This window comes from Sipha flava, unplaced genomic scaffold (genome assembly GCF_003268045.1).
Source record: "Sipha flava isolate LNK unplaced genomic scaffold, YSA_version1 80_pilon_pilon, whole genome shotgun sequence".
Lineage (NCBI taxonomy): Eukaryota > Metazoa > Arthropoda > Insecta > Hemiptera > Aphididae > Sipha > Sipha flava.
In genome coordinates, this window is record NW_020273622.1 from 1692260 (window position 1) to 1711920 (window position 19661).

Consider the following 19661-nt stretch of genomic DNA (forward strand, 5'->3'; position numbering starts at 1 on the left):
CATACTCTCCATACAGACCTAAAATTAAAAACTATCCACGAGGAAGCTAAACACTTTTACAAAAGATTCCACAACCGTCTTTCCTCCCACTCAAATCCTTTAATTAAAAACCTTTCCTCCCTCTCAATCCCCGGCAGTCCTCCTAGACGATTAAAACGTGAATGGTGTAGAGACCTGTTACAAATTTTAATATAGAAAAAAAAAAAAAAATACTAACTTATTAAATATATTTAATTCATTTACATTTTTCATATAAACTATCAACATTTAAGTGTCATCATTGGGTGGCTTCTTTATTCACTTTTTGTATTTTGTATACTCATGTTATCTGTACCCCTTATCATATATGCTTATTGTGTCGTTTGATATAGATTGTATATTACTTATTAAAATAAAAAAAAAAAAACATGTTTTTGTATATTTGACATATTTATGCATATTTCTATTTTACCGGGTATATTACACAACATTCAATTAAAATCTATAAAAAATAGAAATGGAAAATAAATTTTAAATTAAAAATAGAAATTATGTTATCTTTTTGATACTTGTACATTTAATGAATAAATTAGTTTCAAAAGTTTCAAATTTAAACCAATTACTGATAAAGGCGTACATTATACACAGTTCATGAAGGCTCAAGAATAGTATTAAATACCTAGTATTTAAAATCTATTTTTTTTAATTGTGACATAAAAAAATAAACGGATAATTTAAGTTATTTTAAAAATTAATTGTGATTTTTTTAAGTGCATAATTTTAGATACCTATTTCATGCAAGTAAATGCATATTATTGACTTTTTAAAGCATATTTCAAAGCATATTTTGTCAATTTTAAGTACATAAATGCATTTTTGATCACCCACCCCCTTATAAATCCCACCTTAAAAAAAAAAAAAAATGGATATACAAAACATAAGTATGTAGAAATAAATAAAATTTATTAGAAAAACTGATGCACAATCTGATTATCAATGAATGCCAGCCCCGGCAATTTTTATTTTTAATAATTTAATAAAATTGATAAAAAAAACTTTCAATTTTCCAAAAAGGAGTTATTAGCTCTTTTTACCTAAGTACCTAGTATCTACCTAAAAAAAAAATCTCAGTTGTGGCTATAGTCTTATAAGCCACACCTGTGCACATGCCTTAGATGCTTATTTAGGCATTTTTTAGGGCATGAATTTACGAACCATGATGATGACATTCGTGAACATTTCTTGGGTGTAAATACTAAATATATAAATGTATTTATGGTTCTTTTAACTAATAAAGTTATAGCTATTACTATACTAAAGTAAATTTAATTACTATGCAACATACAATTTGAATTATGTGACGATGGCAGTGCCAACACTGAATAGTAATATATTGTAAGAGTTAGTTTTAACAGTTGGCTACCATGATTCTCCTCCAAGGTGGTCGTCATTGTTCCATGGTTTATCACAATAATTCGTCATTCCGTATTCTTCTTTTTTTATAGATATATCTATCTCTCTTTTTCACTCACTCGCTCCACTCTTTCTCTACCATATTACCATCTTTTGGTTTATTTTCGCGGAGTTCACTCAAGCAGTCAAATTTGTTCATCGAATGGTTGGCGCTTTAGCAATACGTGTCGTAAGATTGTGGAATGATGATCCAACAACGATAGTTGTGTAGAACACCACAGTCCAACTTATTCGAGTAAATTGCGAAGACAGCATTCACTGGCCTGTTTCATTTTGCCAGTCGCATTATCATCGTATTGATTAAACACCATCGAAGCATATCGAGGTGATTACAATTGCAAATATTTTCTGTGTACTATGGATTTTATTCTCGATTATCACCTTTTTTTGTTAAAGTATTATTAAATTAAGTTCTTCGTTTTTTGTTAATTCTAGTTTCATATACATGACATCCAAAATGATTGATTTAACCATTAAGACATTGGATTCTCAGAATCATAAATTCCGGGTTCCAGATACTGTAAGTTTCACTTTTGTAATGCGTCAACAAGCACTTTTTTTTCAATTTAATGTATTTTTTTTTTATTACTAGTTTACTATATTGGAACTTAAAGAATATATTGCAGAACAAGTGAATGTTGCAGTTATCCAACAGCGATTAATTTTTTGTGGTCGTGTTTTGAGCAATGAAACCAAACTTGCTGAAATTGGTAAGTTTTGAGATAGTGTTAATAAAAATATATTTAGGTTTCTTACATTTTTCACAATTGTTTTACTACTAGGTATTTCTAATATACATAATAGTTATCGTAAATCATTATTATATTAGTTAAGGTTTATTTTAGGTTAATTTATAAGTGTATTTTATTACTTATATTTTCTGAAGAGCAATTTAAAATATTCTGATTGAAACTAATTAAATACTTAGTTTAAATTTACAGTTATAATTAATATATATAATATTAATTATAAAGTTTATTGAATTAAAATAGATTCTGATAATAGATATGATAATAGAAATTTTATATTTATATAATAATAAATTGTTATTTTCCTTAAATATTAATTGATTTGTACATAATTATTGTATGTGTAAAATTTTATTTGATTTAATAGTGTCTTAGCAAACAGTGATTAGCAAAATCTTAAATTTTAGAAAAGCCATTTTCAATGAATTTTGACTTATAATTATTAATATTAGTATTCTAATCAATATCTAAAAATGTTGATAAATACATTTATCTTCAAAATCTCTAAACATTTTATTTCTGTAAAAGTTTGATTTTATTTAATTTAAAAAAGGAAGTAGAATTAAGTATATTTTTGTTAATGGTATAAACTATCAAAATTTGCATAATTGCTATAATAAAACATAATATTTTTCTGTAAATTACATTAATTATACAAATAGGATATATGGTCTATTTAATAGACTATTTAGTTTGCAATAGTACATACAACTATTTAAGGTTTGGTTTAATTGTTATTAACAGTAGTAGAAGCATACCTAGATTAAGACTGCTAATTGTGCTGCAGTAATAAGAACAAAAGTTTCACCTTTTTGAATTAGTCAAAAATAAAATATAATTCATTGATATTAAAGATTTCTTGAAACGTAATCTCATACAATAATGATAGCAGCATTTTAGAATAAAATAATATTGCTACTTAAGTCAATTGGGGATACTAATAATAAATAAGTTGTAATGCCGCCATGTCTGTTTTATTTTGAGTATTATTGTAAGTGTTTATGTTACAATTTTGTGTTTGGTGGTTAAGGATTATGTAAAGCAGTGTTAGTCATCCATACATTTTCAAAACTGATGACATAGATCATTAATCAAATTACACAAATCAGTTAAATCTAAGAAAATAGTTTTAATGGTATAATTATGATTGAATGAGTATTTACAAGAGCAAACTATGTATCAACATTATCCAAAAATGTCAACTATACTTGCAGAAAGGGAAGAAAAAAATTTTGGAGTAGCTAGTCCTGGAACTTTTTCTTTTTTTTTTTTTTTTTTATTGAAAAAATCAAACAATTATATTTCACACTCTAAAATACATATATACTTTATGATTTATTTATCTCCAATAAACATTGTTTGTGGTGGAAATTGAGAGTTATACTATATACTACATTTTATTTATTAATACATTTGAATACATTATTAGTACATATTTTCAATAAATTAAGAACAATTTGCCATATTTTTATACAACCGGTCGTATACAATTTTTTCACTTTTCAGTGATATACATATTCATTTTTTTTTCATTACTATCAAAAAAATTAAAACAATTAGGACTTTGATATTGAATCAAGTCTTTGCATTATGTTTACCTTAATAGCAATTTTTGGATATGAATTGGACTTCAGTATTTCAACTTAATCAATTATTTTTTTTTATAATTTCAAGATTTTCTTAACATTAAAAATATTTTAAAGGAGATTTATTTTAAGAATTGAAAGATTATAACCTCCAGCAATGCTCCATTAAATGAAATAATTTAATGCAAGAGTAGAATTATATATTGTAGGGAATTAATATTAAAAACTTAATATCTAAATAAACTCATTTTACCTTATAAGTCTTATTTAATAGCTGTATTTCGTGGACTAATTATATTTTGGTTGTAAACATATGTTTTGTTTTTAGGTATTGATGGAAAAGTTATGCATCTTGTTCAAAAAGTTCCACGCTTGTCTACTACTACATCTGGACCATCACCATCTACAACAACAAATACTAATAGTCGCTCACATCAAAATGGAGGACCTGGATTTAGAGGATGGCATACACATGATCCTACTGTTTTATTTGGTGCCATTGGTATTCCTTCAGAATTCATGCATGCTGGAGGTAAAGAATAAATATTTATTTTATTTATTTTTATTTATAAATTAGAATCATAACCATGAAAAAACATTTATTTATAAAAAAATTAAAGTTATTTATTTTAAAGTCTTTATTATACTTTGTGATAATACTTATCAATAAAATTTCTTAGAGTCTTACAATTTTTAATAAAATATTGTTTTTAAAAGAAAGTAAATAATAATCATTATTGTGAATTCGTTTTATATACCATATTTTAACTATATTTTTTTTAATTAAATTTATTATAAAGTTATCAGAAAAATGAATTCAAATTCAATATTGAAATACCATTTCAAAAAAAATACTGTATTGTTTCCTTGATTTGTTCAAGATATTATGACTTTTTTTATTTATTTTAAACTTTAATTATTGCATTGGTATTATCCTATGATTTGAAAATAAAATAAATGACTAATATAATATTGATAATACTGGTAATGCAATTCACTTAAATACTTAGTTTTATTATTAATATTATTATTATTTTCACTATCGTTTAATTGTCCATGTGAAAAGCACTTTGAACGAAGATCTACACCAACATATCTAAATGTTTGATCTTAAGTTTTGTTAATCGTAATCATAAAAGAAACTTAAGCTGAAAACTGAAGTCGTTTAAATGAAAACGGCAAGTCAGTGAGAATCATGGGAATTCTTGGAATATATGCAATTTTTCTTTTTGCTGGCCCATAGGCAGACATTTAGTTGAATTTTTTTTTGGAGGGGGAGCTTTTATATTCCAACGTAAAGTGACTCAAGAGGGCTTTGCCCCTGCACCCCCTTTTTATATACAAGTACAATATATTACATATTCTATTGATAGAATATATATTTTTAATTTCTTTTAGATTTACCACGTCTTATAAATGCCAGAAGTCATGGGACTGGTAATAGAGTATCATTAGCAATGGATATGATACGTAAAAGCAATGAAATATTAAATAGACTAGAAAATCCACAATCCACTGGACAATCTTCTACAACAGATGCAGAACAATTTCCAGAAAGGACTCAAGCCGAAGATACATCAGTAAATTTACCACCAGAAGCATCTGCTTCAGAATCATCTGCTCCAGAATCATCTACCCCTGAGACATCTGTGCCTGAATCATCTGCATCAGAATCATCTGCACCCATACAACAATCTGATCCAGATTCAATGAATGTGTATGTTAAATGTGTTTATGTAATTGCCGACTTAATTTGAGTAAAGATATCAAATTTATTAATTATAATTCATATTATTACTGTTAGATATTACTTTAAAATTAAAATTATTAATTCTAAATTCATTCCTTTTATTTTTAAGAAAAGTTAAATTTAATAATAATTTATAATTATTAATATTAGTATTCAAATTGATATCTAAAAATATTGGAAAATACATTAATCTTCAAAATCTCCAAGCATTTTCTTTCTGTAAAAGTTTGATTTTATTTAATTTAAAAAAGAAAGTAGAATTGAGCATATTCTTGTTAATGGCATAAATCATCAGAATTTGCATAATTGGTATAATAAAACATAATATTTTTCTGTAAATAACATTAACTATACAAATAGGATATATGGTCTATTTAATAGACTGTTTAACTTGCAATAGTACATACAACTATTGGTGTTTTACTTGAATTGTTATTAACAGTAGTAGAAGCATACCTAGATTAAGATCTTCTAAAACAAGAAAGTATTTCTAAATAATTTTTTAAATATAATTCGTATATCATAAATACATTTGTTTTCTTAATTTTTAAATTCTAATATTATTATTATTATTGTCAATTGGAAAATGTTGATATAATTAATTCAATATAATATAATATAATTAATTCATATAATTAATAATAATATGTGTGTTTTTGTATATATATATATTTGTTAATCTAATTAATTATTTTGTAGGAGTTATGAAGTAGATGAAACTTTTCCAAATACTGTTGTTGTTACAATTGATGCTACTCATCACATGAGAATGCCTCCTGGATTAATACGTCATATGCACAATCACTTACAAGCAAATACTTCACAGCCAACTTCTCAAAATTCAACTGAACAAAGTAAGCCTTTATGTTATGTTTTATTTTTCTAGTTATTAAACAGTTGAAAAATGTAATTTATTTCCATTTGAAAATTATAAATTTCATAAAATATTTTCAACACTAATTAATATTATTTAAAATATAAATATACCCATTTAGGAACTGTTATTAATTATTAAAATATTTTATTTAGAAACATTTTTGTATTTTATTCACAATTTGAATATAAAAAACTAAAATATTTTATTCAATATTTAAAATATAATTATGATATTAAAATTGTATTTTATTCTAGCTGCTGAAAGTGAGACTACGACTATTCCTGAAACTACTCCAATAGGATCAACTAACCAATCTCCAGGTTATCAAGCAACAACTGGAACATTACCATCTTTTATAACTTCCGACCAAAATTTAAGGTTTAACCAAAATAAATTGCATTTTATATTGGTTACATATTTTTAAATTAAATACTAATTTGTTGTAATATTAATACTTAAAAGGAATGATCGTCCAACTTCAGAAAATAGGACTTCCACAGCTATTAATGATAGGCGGCGTTTGAGAGAATTGATTGATCAACTAAATAAATTAAATGCTAGACTTCAACCATTTTATGCTATATATTGCCAATTTATTAACGAAGATCCTCAATTTGCAACTACAGAAGTATGATCGTTAAAAATAGTTGAAAACTAACTCATATATTACATAACTACACAATATTAAATGTTTTTTTATTTTTTGCACAATACCAAAATTCATTATAATTTAATTTTTATTATAGGGTGAAAATGGATCACATCGAGCACAAACTGTGTTTAATAATGTGTCTAAAGTGATGCATTACATATCACATGTTTATCATGCAATTAGTGATTTAAGAGTATCATTTAGCAGACCACCACCGCGTTCCTTCCAATCTCGCCCTTGTTTGTTACAAGGTACTATTTTACATACTGCTCATTCAGTTACTACTACTAATACAGCACCACCACCTTCTACTCAACAACCTACTTCTACGCAAACAACTTCTACAAGTCAATCTATTCCTAGTATACGGGCCTTTAGGCTTGATTGTAAGTTTCATCTGATTTTATTATCAACTTCAGGATCTAATAACATATTTTTATATATTTTAGTTATGAACCCTGATGGAACACCAAATGAAACTCCTAATGTAACCACTTCAGTTGCCAGTACTGAAACAAATACTAACATAACAGTGGATCCAAATACTGAAATTAATAATACATCTACTGAGTTTCCACCAGAAACACCTCATGGAGTAGAACTTATGTTTGACCTTGCACCTGGATCTATTCGTATTGATTCTGTTGAAGCTGCATTTGTTACTCCAAATGTTTCAGGATCAAGCCAACCTACATCTGTTTCTCGTAATTATGATATTCTTGTAAAATAATAATTATTTAAAGTTCTAAATCTGTGTTTCTTAACCTGGAAGATCGTGAACTACTAAATGAAGGAGAGGTTGCATCTATTAGAAATAATTAAACCCTGATGTAGAAAAAAAACCTTTTGTTAACAATTAAAATTAAAACAACCATAACCATAATGATAAAATGAAAAAGTTATTTTGTAGTATAAATTCACTATACATTTTATTTCATTAATCTAGCTAATCAAAAATTTGTTTTTTTATTTTGTTAATAGTTAATGATATAATATATTTTGTAAAGGGTAAAATAGTTAAAAATTTAAATTAATTTTTATTATAAGCAGGAGATGAGTCATAACTGATTTATTTTTAATCTATTAGGGGATCCTACATTAAAAAGGTTGAGAAACCCTGTTTTAAACTATAGTTGAGTCTTGAATCTCAATAAAATATCTAAATTTGGTTTCTTAAAATCTTTTTTTTTTTTTATTTGTAAATGATTTTAATCAGAACGATTCCTCCAATTATTACATTAATAAGAGGTTTTTGATTAGAAAAGTAGGTAATTTGAGGGGGGTTAGGTTAATTAAAATTAAAATTCCCAGTAGTTTTATTTATAACCGAAAAACTGATGAACAATTACAAAAAGAAAAATAACAAGATATAAGGCAATACCAACTTTTAAAATAATAAGTGGCATGTAAATGGAATATAAGAATAGAGTGATATCACTGCTTTGAGGAACACCAGCAGAAATAGGAAATTGATTATAGTTTTGTAAGTTGTGACGGACATTAAATGATCTGTTTTCTAGATACATTTTAAGTATTAGGTATGAAGGGACAGGTTATATTTTTTTTAGTTAAAAAATAAGACCGTCATGCCAGACAGTATCAATGCTTTCGCAACATCTAAAAAGACTCCTGCACAGTATTTTATGGTTTCAAGTGCTGATGAGATGGTGTCCACTACACAGTGAAGTTGATGGGTTGTAACATGAAGAGAACGAAAACCAAATTGGAAGTTTGGAATACTGTTATTAAATTGTGCAATGGTAGTAATGCGCTTGAGGATGACTTTTTCTAGAATTTTACCAAGAACTGGTAGAAGGCTAACGAGAAGGGGTTTTCTGGAGACTTACCAGGTTTAATTATAGTTTAGGTTTGAGTACAGTGACAATGACTGATGATTTCCAAGTAGTTGGGAAGTAAAATAGGCGGAGGGCAGCATTATGAATATGTGATAGATGAACAATCATTTCCGTAGGGAGATTTTTAACTACTTTGTTGGAAATCAGATGATGGCTTGGAAATTTGTTGTTTGCAATTGTTTTTTATTATGCCTACTATCTCCGCTGGGGAGGTTGGTTTTGTAGAGAGGGTCATAGGTAATGTTGATTGAACAAAATCCAAAACTGTCGACATATGTAGTGCTGGTGTGGAAATAAGATAAGGTTTGAATACTCCTGATAGTTCTTCAGCAAGAATATCAGCTTTTTCCTTGTCTGAGAAAGCAAGTGAGTTGCCTGGGCGGTGAATAGGAGGAGGCGAGTCCTTAATCCGCAGTATTGACTTTGTTTTACGCTAGAGGGATCCGTTAGAAAATGAAAGGTTTTATGTATAACTTGTACAAGTTGGTTTTGTAAGTTTTAAGTAGTGACTTCAGTTTATTGGAAAGAGAGTTGTACTTTATCTTATCTGCCAGGTAGTGAGTATGTTGCCATATTAATCTGGCTCTGCGTTTTTCAGCAATGAGTTGTTTTAATTCTGGTGATAAATTGAGGGTTTGAAAATGGGGTGGACTTTGGATAGATGAGTCCATGGCTGCTTATTGAATGTCATCAGAGAGTTTGGCAATTGTTTGGTCGACATCAGTAGTTGATTTTAATTTTATATAAGAGTAGTTTTTTGAGATGATATCTTTGAATTTGTTCCAGTTTGTAGTACCCAGAGTAATGGTTGGTCTATTTTTCTTCAAAGAGGGATGAGCTCTGATTTGTAACAAGACAGGTGTATGATCAGAAACTGTGTCATTTAGACTTATAATTTCAGTGGAAAAGCGATTTGGAAGATTGGTGATAAAGAAGTTGAGAGTGTCGGCATGACGGTTGCTATGTGATGGCCAATAGGTTAGAGAAAGGGACGCTATTACTTTAAGCTGATTAAGCGAGATGAAATTTTGTAGGGCACGGTCTGGTGTTTTGTTGACCGGCTTCAAGTTTGATATTTAGCATTGAAGTCAGTGTCAATAATATGGATGAAGCTTAAAGATTGAAAAAAATTACTGAGTTTTGCCGAAGGAAAGGTCTTCCTGGCGGAAAATAGCATGAAGAGATGGAAATAGTTACGTAGTTTATTGTTATTGAAGTACTTGCTGCTTGAATATTTGTAGACAGGTATGGTGAAAGAGGTGCATGATCAATTTTATTGGAGATGAGGATAGGAGCGCCTCTGTGTGCAGTACCATCTGGATGGTTAGCTCTGATAATAATAAATCCGAATATCTTGAGTGTAGAGGTTTTAGTTAGGTGAGTTTCAGAAATAAGAGCTATTAAAACTTTTTTTTCTTTTTTTTCAAGAACTACTTGAAGTTCATTTAAATGTTGTAGGTTGCAGTTAGCATTCCATAAAAATATGGAGTGGTTGCAAGTTATTTCCTGGCATTATTTATAATTTTGTCAATGATTGTGGTGAGAAGTGATATAAGTGGGTTTATTAAAGCTTTGAATTCATTAATAAATGAGGAGAGATGTGCAGTAATATTTTGGTTTTGGCTTGAGTTGGTGTCTTGAGTGTGAGAAGATGAATCTTGATTTAATTATGTGGAATGTTGTGTGTAAGCTTGATGCAACCGTTCATAGGCATTTACTTCAAGTGGTTGACGAGGAGGGGAACTTTTATTTAAGATATTCTTTGAAGGATTCGGTAGTAATCTTTTTAAGATCCAGGTGGGATTTACAACCCCGAAAGTTAGCCAGGTGATTTCCACCACAAAGAGCGCATTTAGCCGGGGAGAAGCGATCCTTGGTATATGTTGTTGATTTATGGTGCTCACCACAGCGAACACATCGAGGAGAGTGATTGCAATAGCTATGAGTGTGGCCATAAGGTCTGACAATGGGATGGCATATATAATTACTTTTTTAGGGTGTGGAATTTCAACTTTAATTTTTATATAACACAATGAGTTAAGTTTGATAATATCGAAATTTGTTGGACTTGGTTCAATACTAATAAAGAAGATCGGTAGGGGATTATTGGTTAACTTTTGAGTTACAGGCATTATGTTTCTAGTGACAAAGCCTTTATTTAAGAGTTCCTGCTTAATAAAAGAGGTATTTGTAGAATGATGTATGTTTCTAATTACGATGCAATAAGGTTTTTCCTCTTTTGATTAGTATGAGTGAAATGTAACATTATTCATTATTCTTGAGGTATTTGATGACTGATCGGTATGAGGCAGGGCTGTATGTTTGCAGTTTAAGACCTTTGGTAGAGTTTTTGCAATCGAATCCAGAGGTATCAGTTAATTCATTAATTTTTTGGCAGAAGTTATTGTAATTTATTTGTTCTTGAATAAAGATAGGTGGTTTTGAAGTTTTATTACTTTACAGATTCATTGTTTACAAATTGAGTCTCAACTGTATCCATTGGTTGAATTTCGTTAGTGGGAGCAATCGGAGTGAAACGGTTTACAGAAATAAAAATATTTGTGTCTTGTTTTTTGTGGTATAAGTGTAGTTTGGAGATCTATTACGTTTAATATAATTTATTGGGACTCTTTTCCAATCGGATTCATTGCCCGATAAGTCAGAAGGACTGTTTTCACCCGTTTGATCAATTAATGTGTTGGAGATAGTAAACGGTGGTGGGAAAGTTTTAATAGGTGAATTTTTATTTATTAGTGATTTGGGAATTTTGGTGATAGGCGTTGGTGGGCGACGATTAGGCTTCATAATTATGTAGATAAGGTAATTTATAGGTTGGCCTTGTGTAATGTTTAAATAATTTATACATTACCGACCGTACGAGTACCGCGACAAGCGTTGGACACGAAGAACAATACACACGCTATTGAAAGCTGATAAAAATGGAGCACGTGATAATTAACGTGTGGACTGTACGACGTCTAAACATGAACTGCACTAAATGGTTATATCAGTTTTCTATACATGTTAAAATTGTCTATAGATATTATTGACATAGGTATATCAGATTATATCATATTATATTTAATATTATATATTATATATTTTAAGACACGACAGGCTGCTATTACTAATCTTAGGAGTAATAGATGGAAAAAATCATAGAGGAAGACCAAGATTGCAATACATAAGTCAGTTATTAGAAGATCAAGGATGTAATTCATATCAAGTGTTGAAGAGAAAAGCTAGTGATAGAGAATCATGGAAATTGCTGCAAACCAATCATTAGATTGAATACTGCAAAAGAGAGGGAGATATTATTGAGTGTTTCATAAATAGTTGAAAACTTCATGTTTTCTTAGTTTTTTTTCGTAAAATGGTGATTAAATAAGTTTGGTTTAATAAAAAGTCTTTGAATTTAACACAGAGGTTCTACATTTATTTATTTTATTGGTTCATGAAGAAATAAAGATAGAAATCTAAAAAGAATTCTTCGTTTGTTTTATTATTAAATGTTGACAAGATAACAAAAATCATGATAGTCCTTCACATTTTTATCGTTAGAAAAAAACATTTAATTATAAAACAATAAGGCTTGAACATTTATATAAGATTTTTCATCAAATTTTCTTTGTAGCAAAAAGAAAAAGTTTTGACTGGAAAGCCACAGAAAATTATGTTTATAAGTGTTAGAATATAGAATATTGATGAAATAAGATATTTTAACAAGTTTTAATTATACTGTATTTGGTTGATATTCCATAAATATTTAATTATAGCTACTCAAAACAATTACTGAGAGCTTATATTAACATTTTAAAGACTTTTCATAACTTTCAAATTATTTTAATGAAATTTGTGCTGTTTTTTTTTTTCACTTGGTATTTGCCCACCTGAAGTACTCATGATGTTCCCTGGTGGTGGGTGATTCATAAACAAAGGCACTTAAAGTTTTTAAAATTTCCTTATTTTTAATTGGTTTAGTAACCATTTTATTTTTGTATAATTTAGTACATTAAAAGTTCCAATCTACTTCATTATGAAATTTTTTTTACTACTATATCAACCATCTTTAGAAGTGTAAATAAAATTAATTTTTCAATCTCTTTTATTAAAGATTGTTAATTTAAGACAAGTGGTACATCATACTTTATTTAGAAGTTTCACCTGTTTTTTTAATTTATTATATTCTTAATCTTGGGGTAGTACAATTTTAATATTTATTAATCATGATAATTTAAATCAGATTTATTATATTTTTGATTGTTACAGAACCATCAAGTAGTGGTGAAACATCAAATAATTTGCCTATGCCTATTGATTGGATGGATCAGATGATAGATGTTATTTCTAGCGGAGTGCGTCGTCCTTTCATGTCTGACCATTTGGACTGGAATAGTATACCAACCACTTCCACTAGAACTCCTCGTGTAACTCCAAGAACAACTGATTCTTCATCTACTACAAATCCTCCACCACAAGGTATTTATACTTAGTGTTTTGGAGTATTTTGTTTAGTGCTCATTGATAGGAAAATTCTTTTTTTTTTCTTTTTTGAGCTTCTAATAAAAACTATTAAGTTTGACAATTATAGTAATAACAACAATTATTATTCAAATTAAAATACTACCAATAACAGAATCACAATAATAAAAATATATAAGAGTACCTAACCTATTAAGAGTTTTAATAAAGAAGCCAGCTTCTTGAATGTAGGAAATAATAAGAATAATTGTGGGTTTTGAATTATATTAAATGTAATTTTGAGAGACTTAATAGAGTTAATTAAGATATACTATTTAGATTTTCATGATTTTTAGATTTTGAATGGAGTGGTGAATGTATTGATTTTACAATTATATGTTTTTTTTTATTTTTTTTTTTTTGTGTCATCACCCTTTGGAGCAGTAATAGTGCTTCTATTTTTTACTTCAGCTCCATTTCTGAAAGGAAAGTGAATCTAGTTGGTACTTTGGGGTTCAGGAAAAACCCTAAAAAAAGTAACGAAAAAACGGAAATTATTACATATAACTAATTTTTGACAAAATGGATTTTTTTAATTTGCTGTAACACAAAAATGAACAATTTTAATACTTAATATTTTCACTAAATGTTTAAATTAGCAATATCTATATACGATTCAATTTTCAAAATATTTAGACTTTTTTAAGCTAATTATAGACAGTTAAAATTTTCAATTTTTCAAAGCATTTTTCATTGAAATGTCAATAAAAAATTCTGAAGTATGCAACCCGTTTGTTATTATTTTACATGTGTATATTTTATTATAGGTCTTAACCGTGGACAATGGGATACTAGTCCTCGCATGGATCCATTTTTGCCTTGCAGTTCACACCATTTTGAATCAAATTTAAGACCTATGGTATTAGCTAGGCGTTCTAATCAAGGAACAGACAGATCGTCAACTTCTGTCAATAATAGCAACTCAACTACAGACACTTCATCTCCAACATCTCCCAATGAAGTAAGACATATTTCATCTGGAAGACGACTTGGTCGACCAAGAAATCGTTATGTACAAGATTCAGATGGAATTTTGTCTGGTATACATCCAATTTTGGCTTGGGGAAGAAACCTTCGTAACAATATAGCTACAACTTCTGGAACCTTAAATAGTCAAGTTGCTGGACAAAATCTAGGTTCATCAGATTCTCTGGCTGGACAAATAAGTAATTTCTTCATATATATTATAACATTTTATTATATATTTTTTATTTTTATGGAAAAAAGTTATTATATTTAGTTCTAACATTTTTAAAATAGTTTGAATATAGGAACTTAATAAAACAAAAATTAGTAAATGGTTAATACTCATAATTAATATATAAATATATAATAATTCTCCAGGCTAAGCATTTATTTATTTATATATTAATAGTTTTTTTGTTTATTATTCTATCAATATTTAAAATCAATTCAAGATTCAAAAATTGTAACTTGCTATATTTGTCTTTATATGAGAAATGTTTTTAGTTAAAAATAATGTTTTAAAATTCAGGTTATTTATAATTTTTTAGGAGTTGGTATGGACAATGCTTTTGACACATTTGAAAGAGAAGAAGATTTTGATAGACCAACCGGATTAATAACTATGCCCCCTCTTGGTGGTATCCAACGAATGGTAAGTAACATTTTCTTAAATAATATAAACATAAATAGTGATTAACCCTAATCTCTAATAGAACAATAAGCCTTATTTTGTATTTTATATTGACTTCATAGAGTTGAAACTATTACAATCTTAATCCTAGTTTAGTTTAAGTTGTTTACTTCTATAAATTTAAAACTCACAGCTTTATAATTGTTATTTGGTTTCTTTAAAATAGACTATTTAATTTGCCATCATTTATGAACCTTAAAAAAGGTTTTCAAATCTGAAATAATGTACTGTCATATTGATGAATATTCTTAAATTAATTTTGATTCATTGTAATAATTTTTAATATTAAATTTTTCTTTCTTTTTTTTTTTTTTTCTTTGGGGTTTGTCGGCAATTAAGACCATCCTGTCATACATCCAATTTTCCATATATTAAATATTTATGTTCATAAATTTAGCTGTAAATTTTATTTTTATTATTATTTTGTTTATAGAATTTAGAATCTGTATCAATTCCAATTCGTCGATCAAACACACGCCAACCAAATGAATTGCTTATACCTGTTGGTGATATACCATATTTTAGAGATTTACAAGGGCGATATGTTTTGATGGACTTATTTATGTTGATCACTCGTAACTGGACCTTATATGACATGTTAAATTTGAATTCTGTTGATGATGATTCTTCTATATATTTAAATCCAGCTTCTAGGCATAACGAAGCATTATTCAATTTCATAATAGATCGAGTGATGCTTAATCAAGAATCTATGCCAAGTAATATTGATAGAGCTGGAAATCGCATATTTAGAGAGATGATACCCTATTTAGAAATATTTGTAAGTACTAAATACACTTAAAATTAAATGTATAACTTATTTATAAATGTATAATTTATTATTATAATAGCAATGTTCTGTGCCAACTCGTGCGAATATTAATGTGGTTGAATCTTTTCGAAGGTGTATTGTTACAAATTTACATTCGATTGTCCACTATTGTGATCAAAGTAAGATTTCCAATTTAAATTTTATTTTAGATATTTTGTTAGTATTTACTAGTTATATACAGTAGTTTAAATTGTCTAGTTATTAATCTTTTATAATAATGCATTGTTTAATATAATACCTATTTTTTTCTTACAACAGATTTCTTTGTATGAAACATTTTTTAATGTTAAACATTGAATTCTAATTCTTTGTTAAAAGAATTCAATAACTATATGTGTATCTATATTTTACAAGTATTCAATGTAAAAAATTAGTTATATAAATATTGTTATTAGCTTTAATATTAGAGTAAACTAATCTATTATAATACTTAAGTGAGTTTGAAGTGTGTAAAATATTTAAGTTTTAGAAAATTAACTTGAAAATTAAAATATTGTAAAAACCTTATTTACATTAGGGATGGGCAAAAAAAATTGATGTTTATGTTCAAAAAGTTCGAATTTTTTTTCAGTATATACTATACACTTATAATCGGAACTCGTAAGTTCAGGCACTAAAAAAACGCATAAATAAGCATGTAATAATGCACTAACATTTGATCAAATATGCATTAAAAATACTTAATTATGCACTAGAAAAAAAGGTTTAAGAATTTTTTAAAATAATAAGAATTATCCATTTATATTTTTAATAGTTATATTTGTTCTTCGGCTATATTTTATTAAAATTATAATTAATGAACACACGTTGTAACGAAAATAGATAGATTGCAATAGACACATCAATAGGAGGAGAGTGGTAGTGGTGCGCAATAACATTATTTTTGTGGTACTGCTTTTAACTTATAAAAATTGATGTCATTAAAAAATAAAAATATTGATAGAATACTAAGGTTTTATAAACAAGTTCTGAAGGGTAAATATGAATGAATTCAAACATTTATTGATCTAATTTTTTTCTGACTTCCAAAAATAACAATTTCACTGAATTTACATAAAATAATATGCGTTAAAAACTCAAAAAAAATCAACTATATGCCAATACACATAACATACAAAAACATGCTCCATTAAACTTAAGATTTTTATTAACATTGTTATCAAACGGATTTTTATCTCAATTAGCACATTTTCCGATGTAGCAAAGAAAGCATGTAAATACATTAACTTACGAGGCTTGATTATAATTATTTAATATGTTTTTTTTAAAAATATAAGTTAAACAATAGTATTTTCACTCTTAAATCTATTATTTAATCTAGAAAATAGTATACTGTACAGATAATAAGGTGTGCAACAGATGGCAGATCTAGAAGGAAAAAAAAATTTTTCTTTGTTTTTAAACTTTGATGTTTAAATAATTTTGCCCATCCCTAATTTACGTACCTAGAAAATAATATTCTCCTTTAGTTTGACTAGAGTTTATTCTAGAGTTTACTCTAAAGTATGTATAAAAGCTAGCAATTTAAAACTACTTCTAATACTAACTATAACTAATTTTTAATTCATGTATTTTTATATTTTCATATATAACTAATTCATATAATTCATATACATTAATTAATATATTGTTTACTGTAACTTTTGAAAATAACCAAAAAAAGATTTCTATGATCAGTAAATGGTTATGGTTTTTACTAAATTTTCTAAAATAATAAGAATACAGTTTTTTCTCAGTTCACATTTATTTAATATTGGTTTAGAGCATATCAAATTAAATTTATAACTTCTTAAAAGTGCATTCAAAATAAAACATTAATAATATTTTAAGAAAAATATTTGACTCTAGTTTTAATTATAGAATGCATATATATATATTTAAAACTCCAACTGCTTTTGTGTAAGAAAATATTGTATTAATTATTCAATTAAAAATGTTTTAGTTCGTTCAGGAGCAACAAATGATCTTTTATCTCATTTGATCATGTTTGGGGAAAGACTTTTATCATTGATAGTTTATTGCTGTAACAGCCGTGCTGTATTTCGACTAAGTGTTATGGCATTAATGGTAATTAATACTAATGTAATTTATTAATACTATATACTAATATTTATGATTATTTTAGCAATTCATGCCACTTCCTGCAAATTTACACAGGTTTTTAGTACATGAAGTTCGTGCCAATATTGATCAATATTGGGACATTATGGCCTCTTTTCCTATGATGAGCCTATCTATTATCGATTATATTGTACCATCTAATACTCAGTTTGAAGGTGGAAGTACATCAAGTGTGGTTAGTATTTTATATTTTTTTTATTCTTGATTTTTACTTGCATCATTTGATGATTATTTATAGATTGATGTAGAAAGTTCTTCTAATTCAACTCTATCCTCATCTGAAACTTCCAATGAACCTTTACCTGAAGTTGTAATCGAATCTCAAGAATGGCACACCAGTGTTCCTTCAGTAAGTTTGTATAAATAGATTTTGGAAAAATACAATAAATATCAACACTAGTTTTCTACTTCGCAGGAATGGGTACCAGTGATTGCTAGAGATTCACAACGTCAAAGACGTCAAGGAACACAACCTCCCTATAGTGATGCATATTTATCTGGTATGCCAAATAAACGCAGGAAAATAGTAACCAGTTCTAAACCTCAAGGACCTTTATCTCAAATCATAGCTAGTGAGTAATACATTTTAAATTATTGTTAATTGCTATTTGTATTCTTGGTTGACCTATTAATTTTACTGATTATACAAATACAACATGTTCATCAATATTTTACTTAACACTTGTATCTTAGTTTACCTTTAAGTTTTAACAATATACTTTAATTTTAAGTAATACTAATCAAATTAATCAAATCAAATTCTTTCAAATAACTATATGTCATCTGAATTATTTTTAAAATTATATTAATTTCATTATTATTTTAATTTGTTAAGAAAATTTGGAAGTGGCCATGGGAGCAGCTGGGGTAGCTGTCAATAAAGAAGTGACGACAAGTGTTGGAGCTGACACGGGTGTACAAAATGCCTATACTGAACGCATTAGAAAATTTGGTAGATCTGGAATTGAGACACATCCAGATTTTTGTCCTGATCGTTATCCTAATGCTTCAAAATTTTTTTACGATCATAATCATCCAAATTAACAAATTCATGCTAACTCAACAACCTCAACAAAATTTTGGTTTTATTTTCGTTTTATTTAAAACCCTAATAGACTGACATGAGAAAAACAAGAAAATCCGATGTTATTATTTTTATTATGTATTGAATTTACTCATTCTCTAATTATGCATGAACAAAATTTATACTTTATATAGTAATAATTGAATAAATACCCTTTTAAATTATATTGTGGAAGGTGTTGGCGATTAATTTAACAACATTCTTGGATATTTATAACGCTTTTTAAAATTCTGTACATATACATTATATTTTATGTATTTATTATAAAGTTCAATATTACTATTTGTTTGACTTATCGTCAATTTAATTATTTCTTTAGATCATTTATATAATATAAGAGTAGGTAACACAATGATTTGATATAAATTTAATGTAAAGAACATAAGGCTTTTCAATTTCATAGATTAAAGTTTTATTGGTAAATCATTTTGGTTTTTAATAATATTGTATTTTTAAATAAATTAAAACCAATTATATTATACATACATACATACATACATGTATGTATAGATATATATATATAT

General features: G+C 27.3%; 1 protein-coding gene across 1 annotated transcript; it reads left to right on the plus strand.

Moving 5' to 3' along the window:
* The first annotated feature begins 1494 nt into the window (after window positions 1-1494).
* On the plus strand, window positions 1495-19464 carry LOC112693094 (large proline-rich protein BAG6). The gene is made up of 20 exons (XM_025568007.1): window positions 1495-1777; window positions 1888-1972; window positions 2045-2162; window positions 4116-4319; window positions 5186-5504; window positions 6237-6391; window positions 6669-6792; window positions 6877-7042; window positions 7161-7452; window positions 7516-7770; window positions 13192-13401; window positions 14211-14609; window positions 14958-15061; window positions 15534-15881; window positions 15952-16051; window positions 17875-17999; window positions 18058-18228; window positions 18292-18402; window positions 18469-18625; window positions 18889-19464. Exons 2-20 carry the CDS (start codon window positions 1898-1900, stop codon window positions 19095-19097), a joined length of 3642 nt encoding a protein of 1213 aa, XP_025423792.1. The 5' UTR covers window positions 1495-1777; window positions 1888-1897; the 3' UTR covers window positions 19098-19464.
* The last annotated feature ends 197 nt before the right edge of the window (window positions 19465-19661 follow it).

Coding starts and splice junctions, on each gene's coding strand:
- LOC112693094 (XM_025568007.1), top strand. CDS start 1,898: ATGACATCCAAAATGATTGATTTAACCATTAAGACATTGGATTCTCAG. Junction 7,453..7,515: donor ACGGGCCTTTAGGCTTGATT/GTAAGTTTCATC, acceptor TATATATTTTAG/TTATGAACCCTGATGGAACA. Junction 16,052..17,874: donor TGTCCACTATTGTGATCAAA/GTAAGATTTCCA, acceptor AAAATGTTTTAG/TTCGTTCAGGAGCAACAAAT.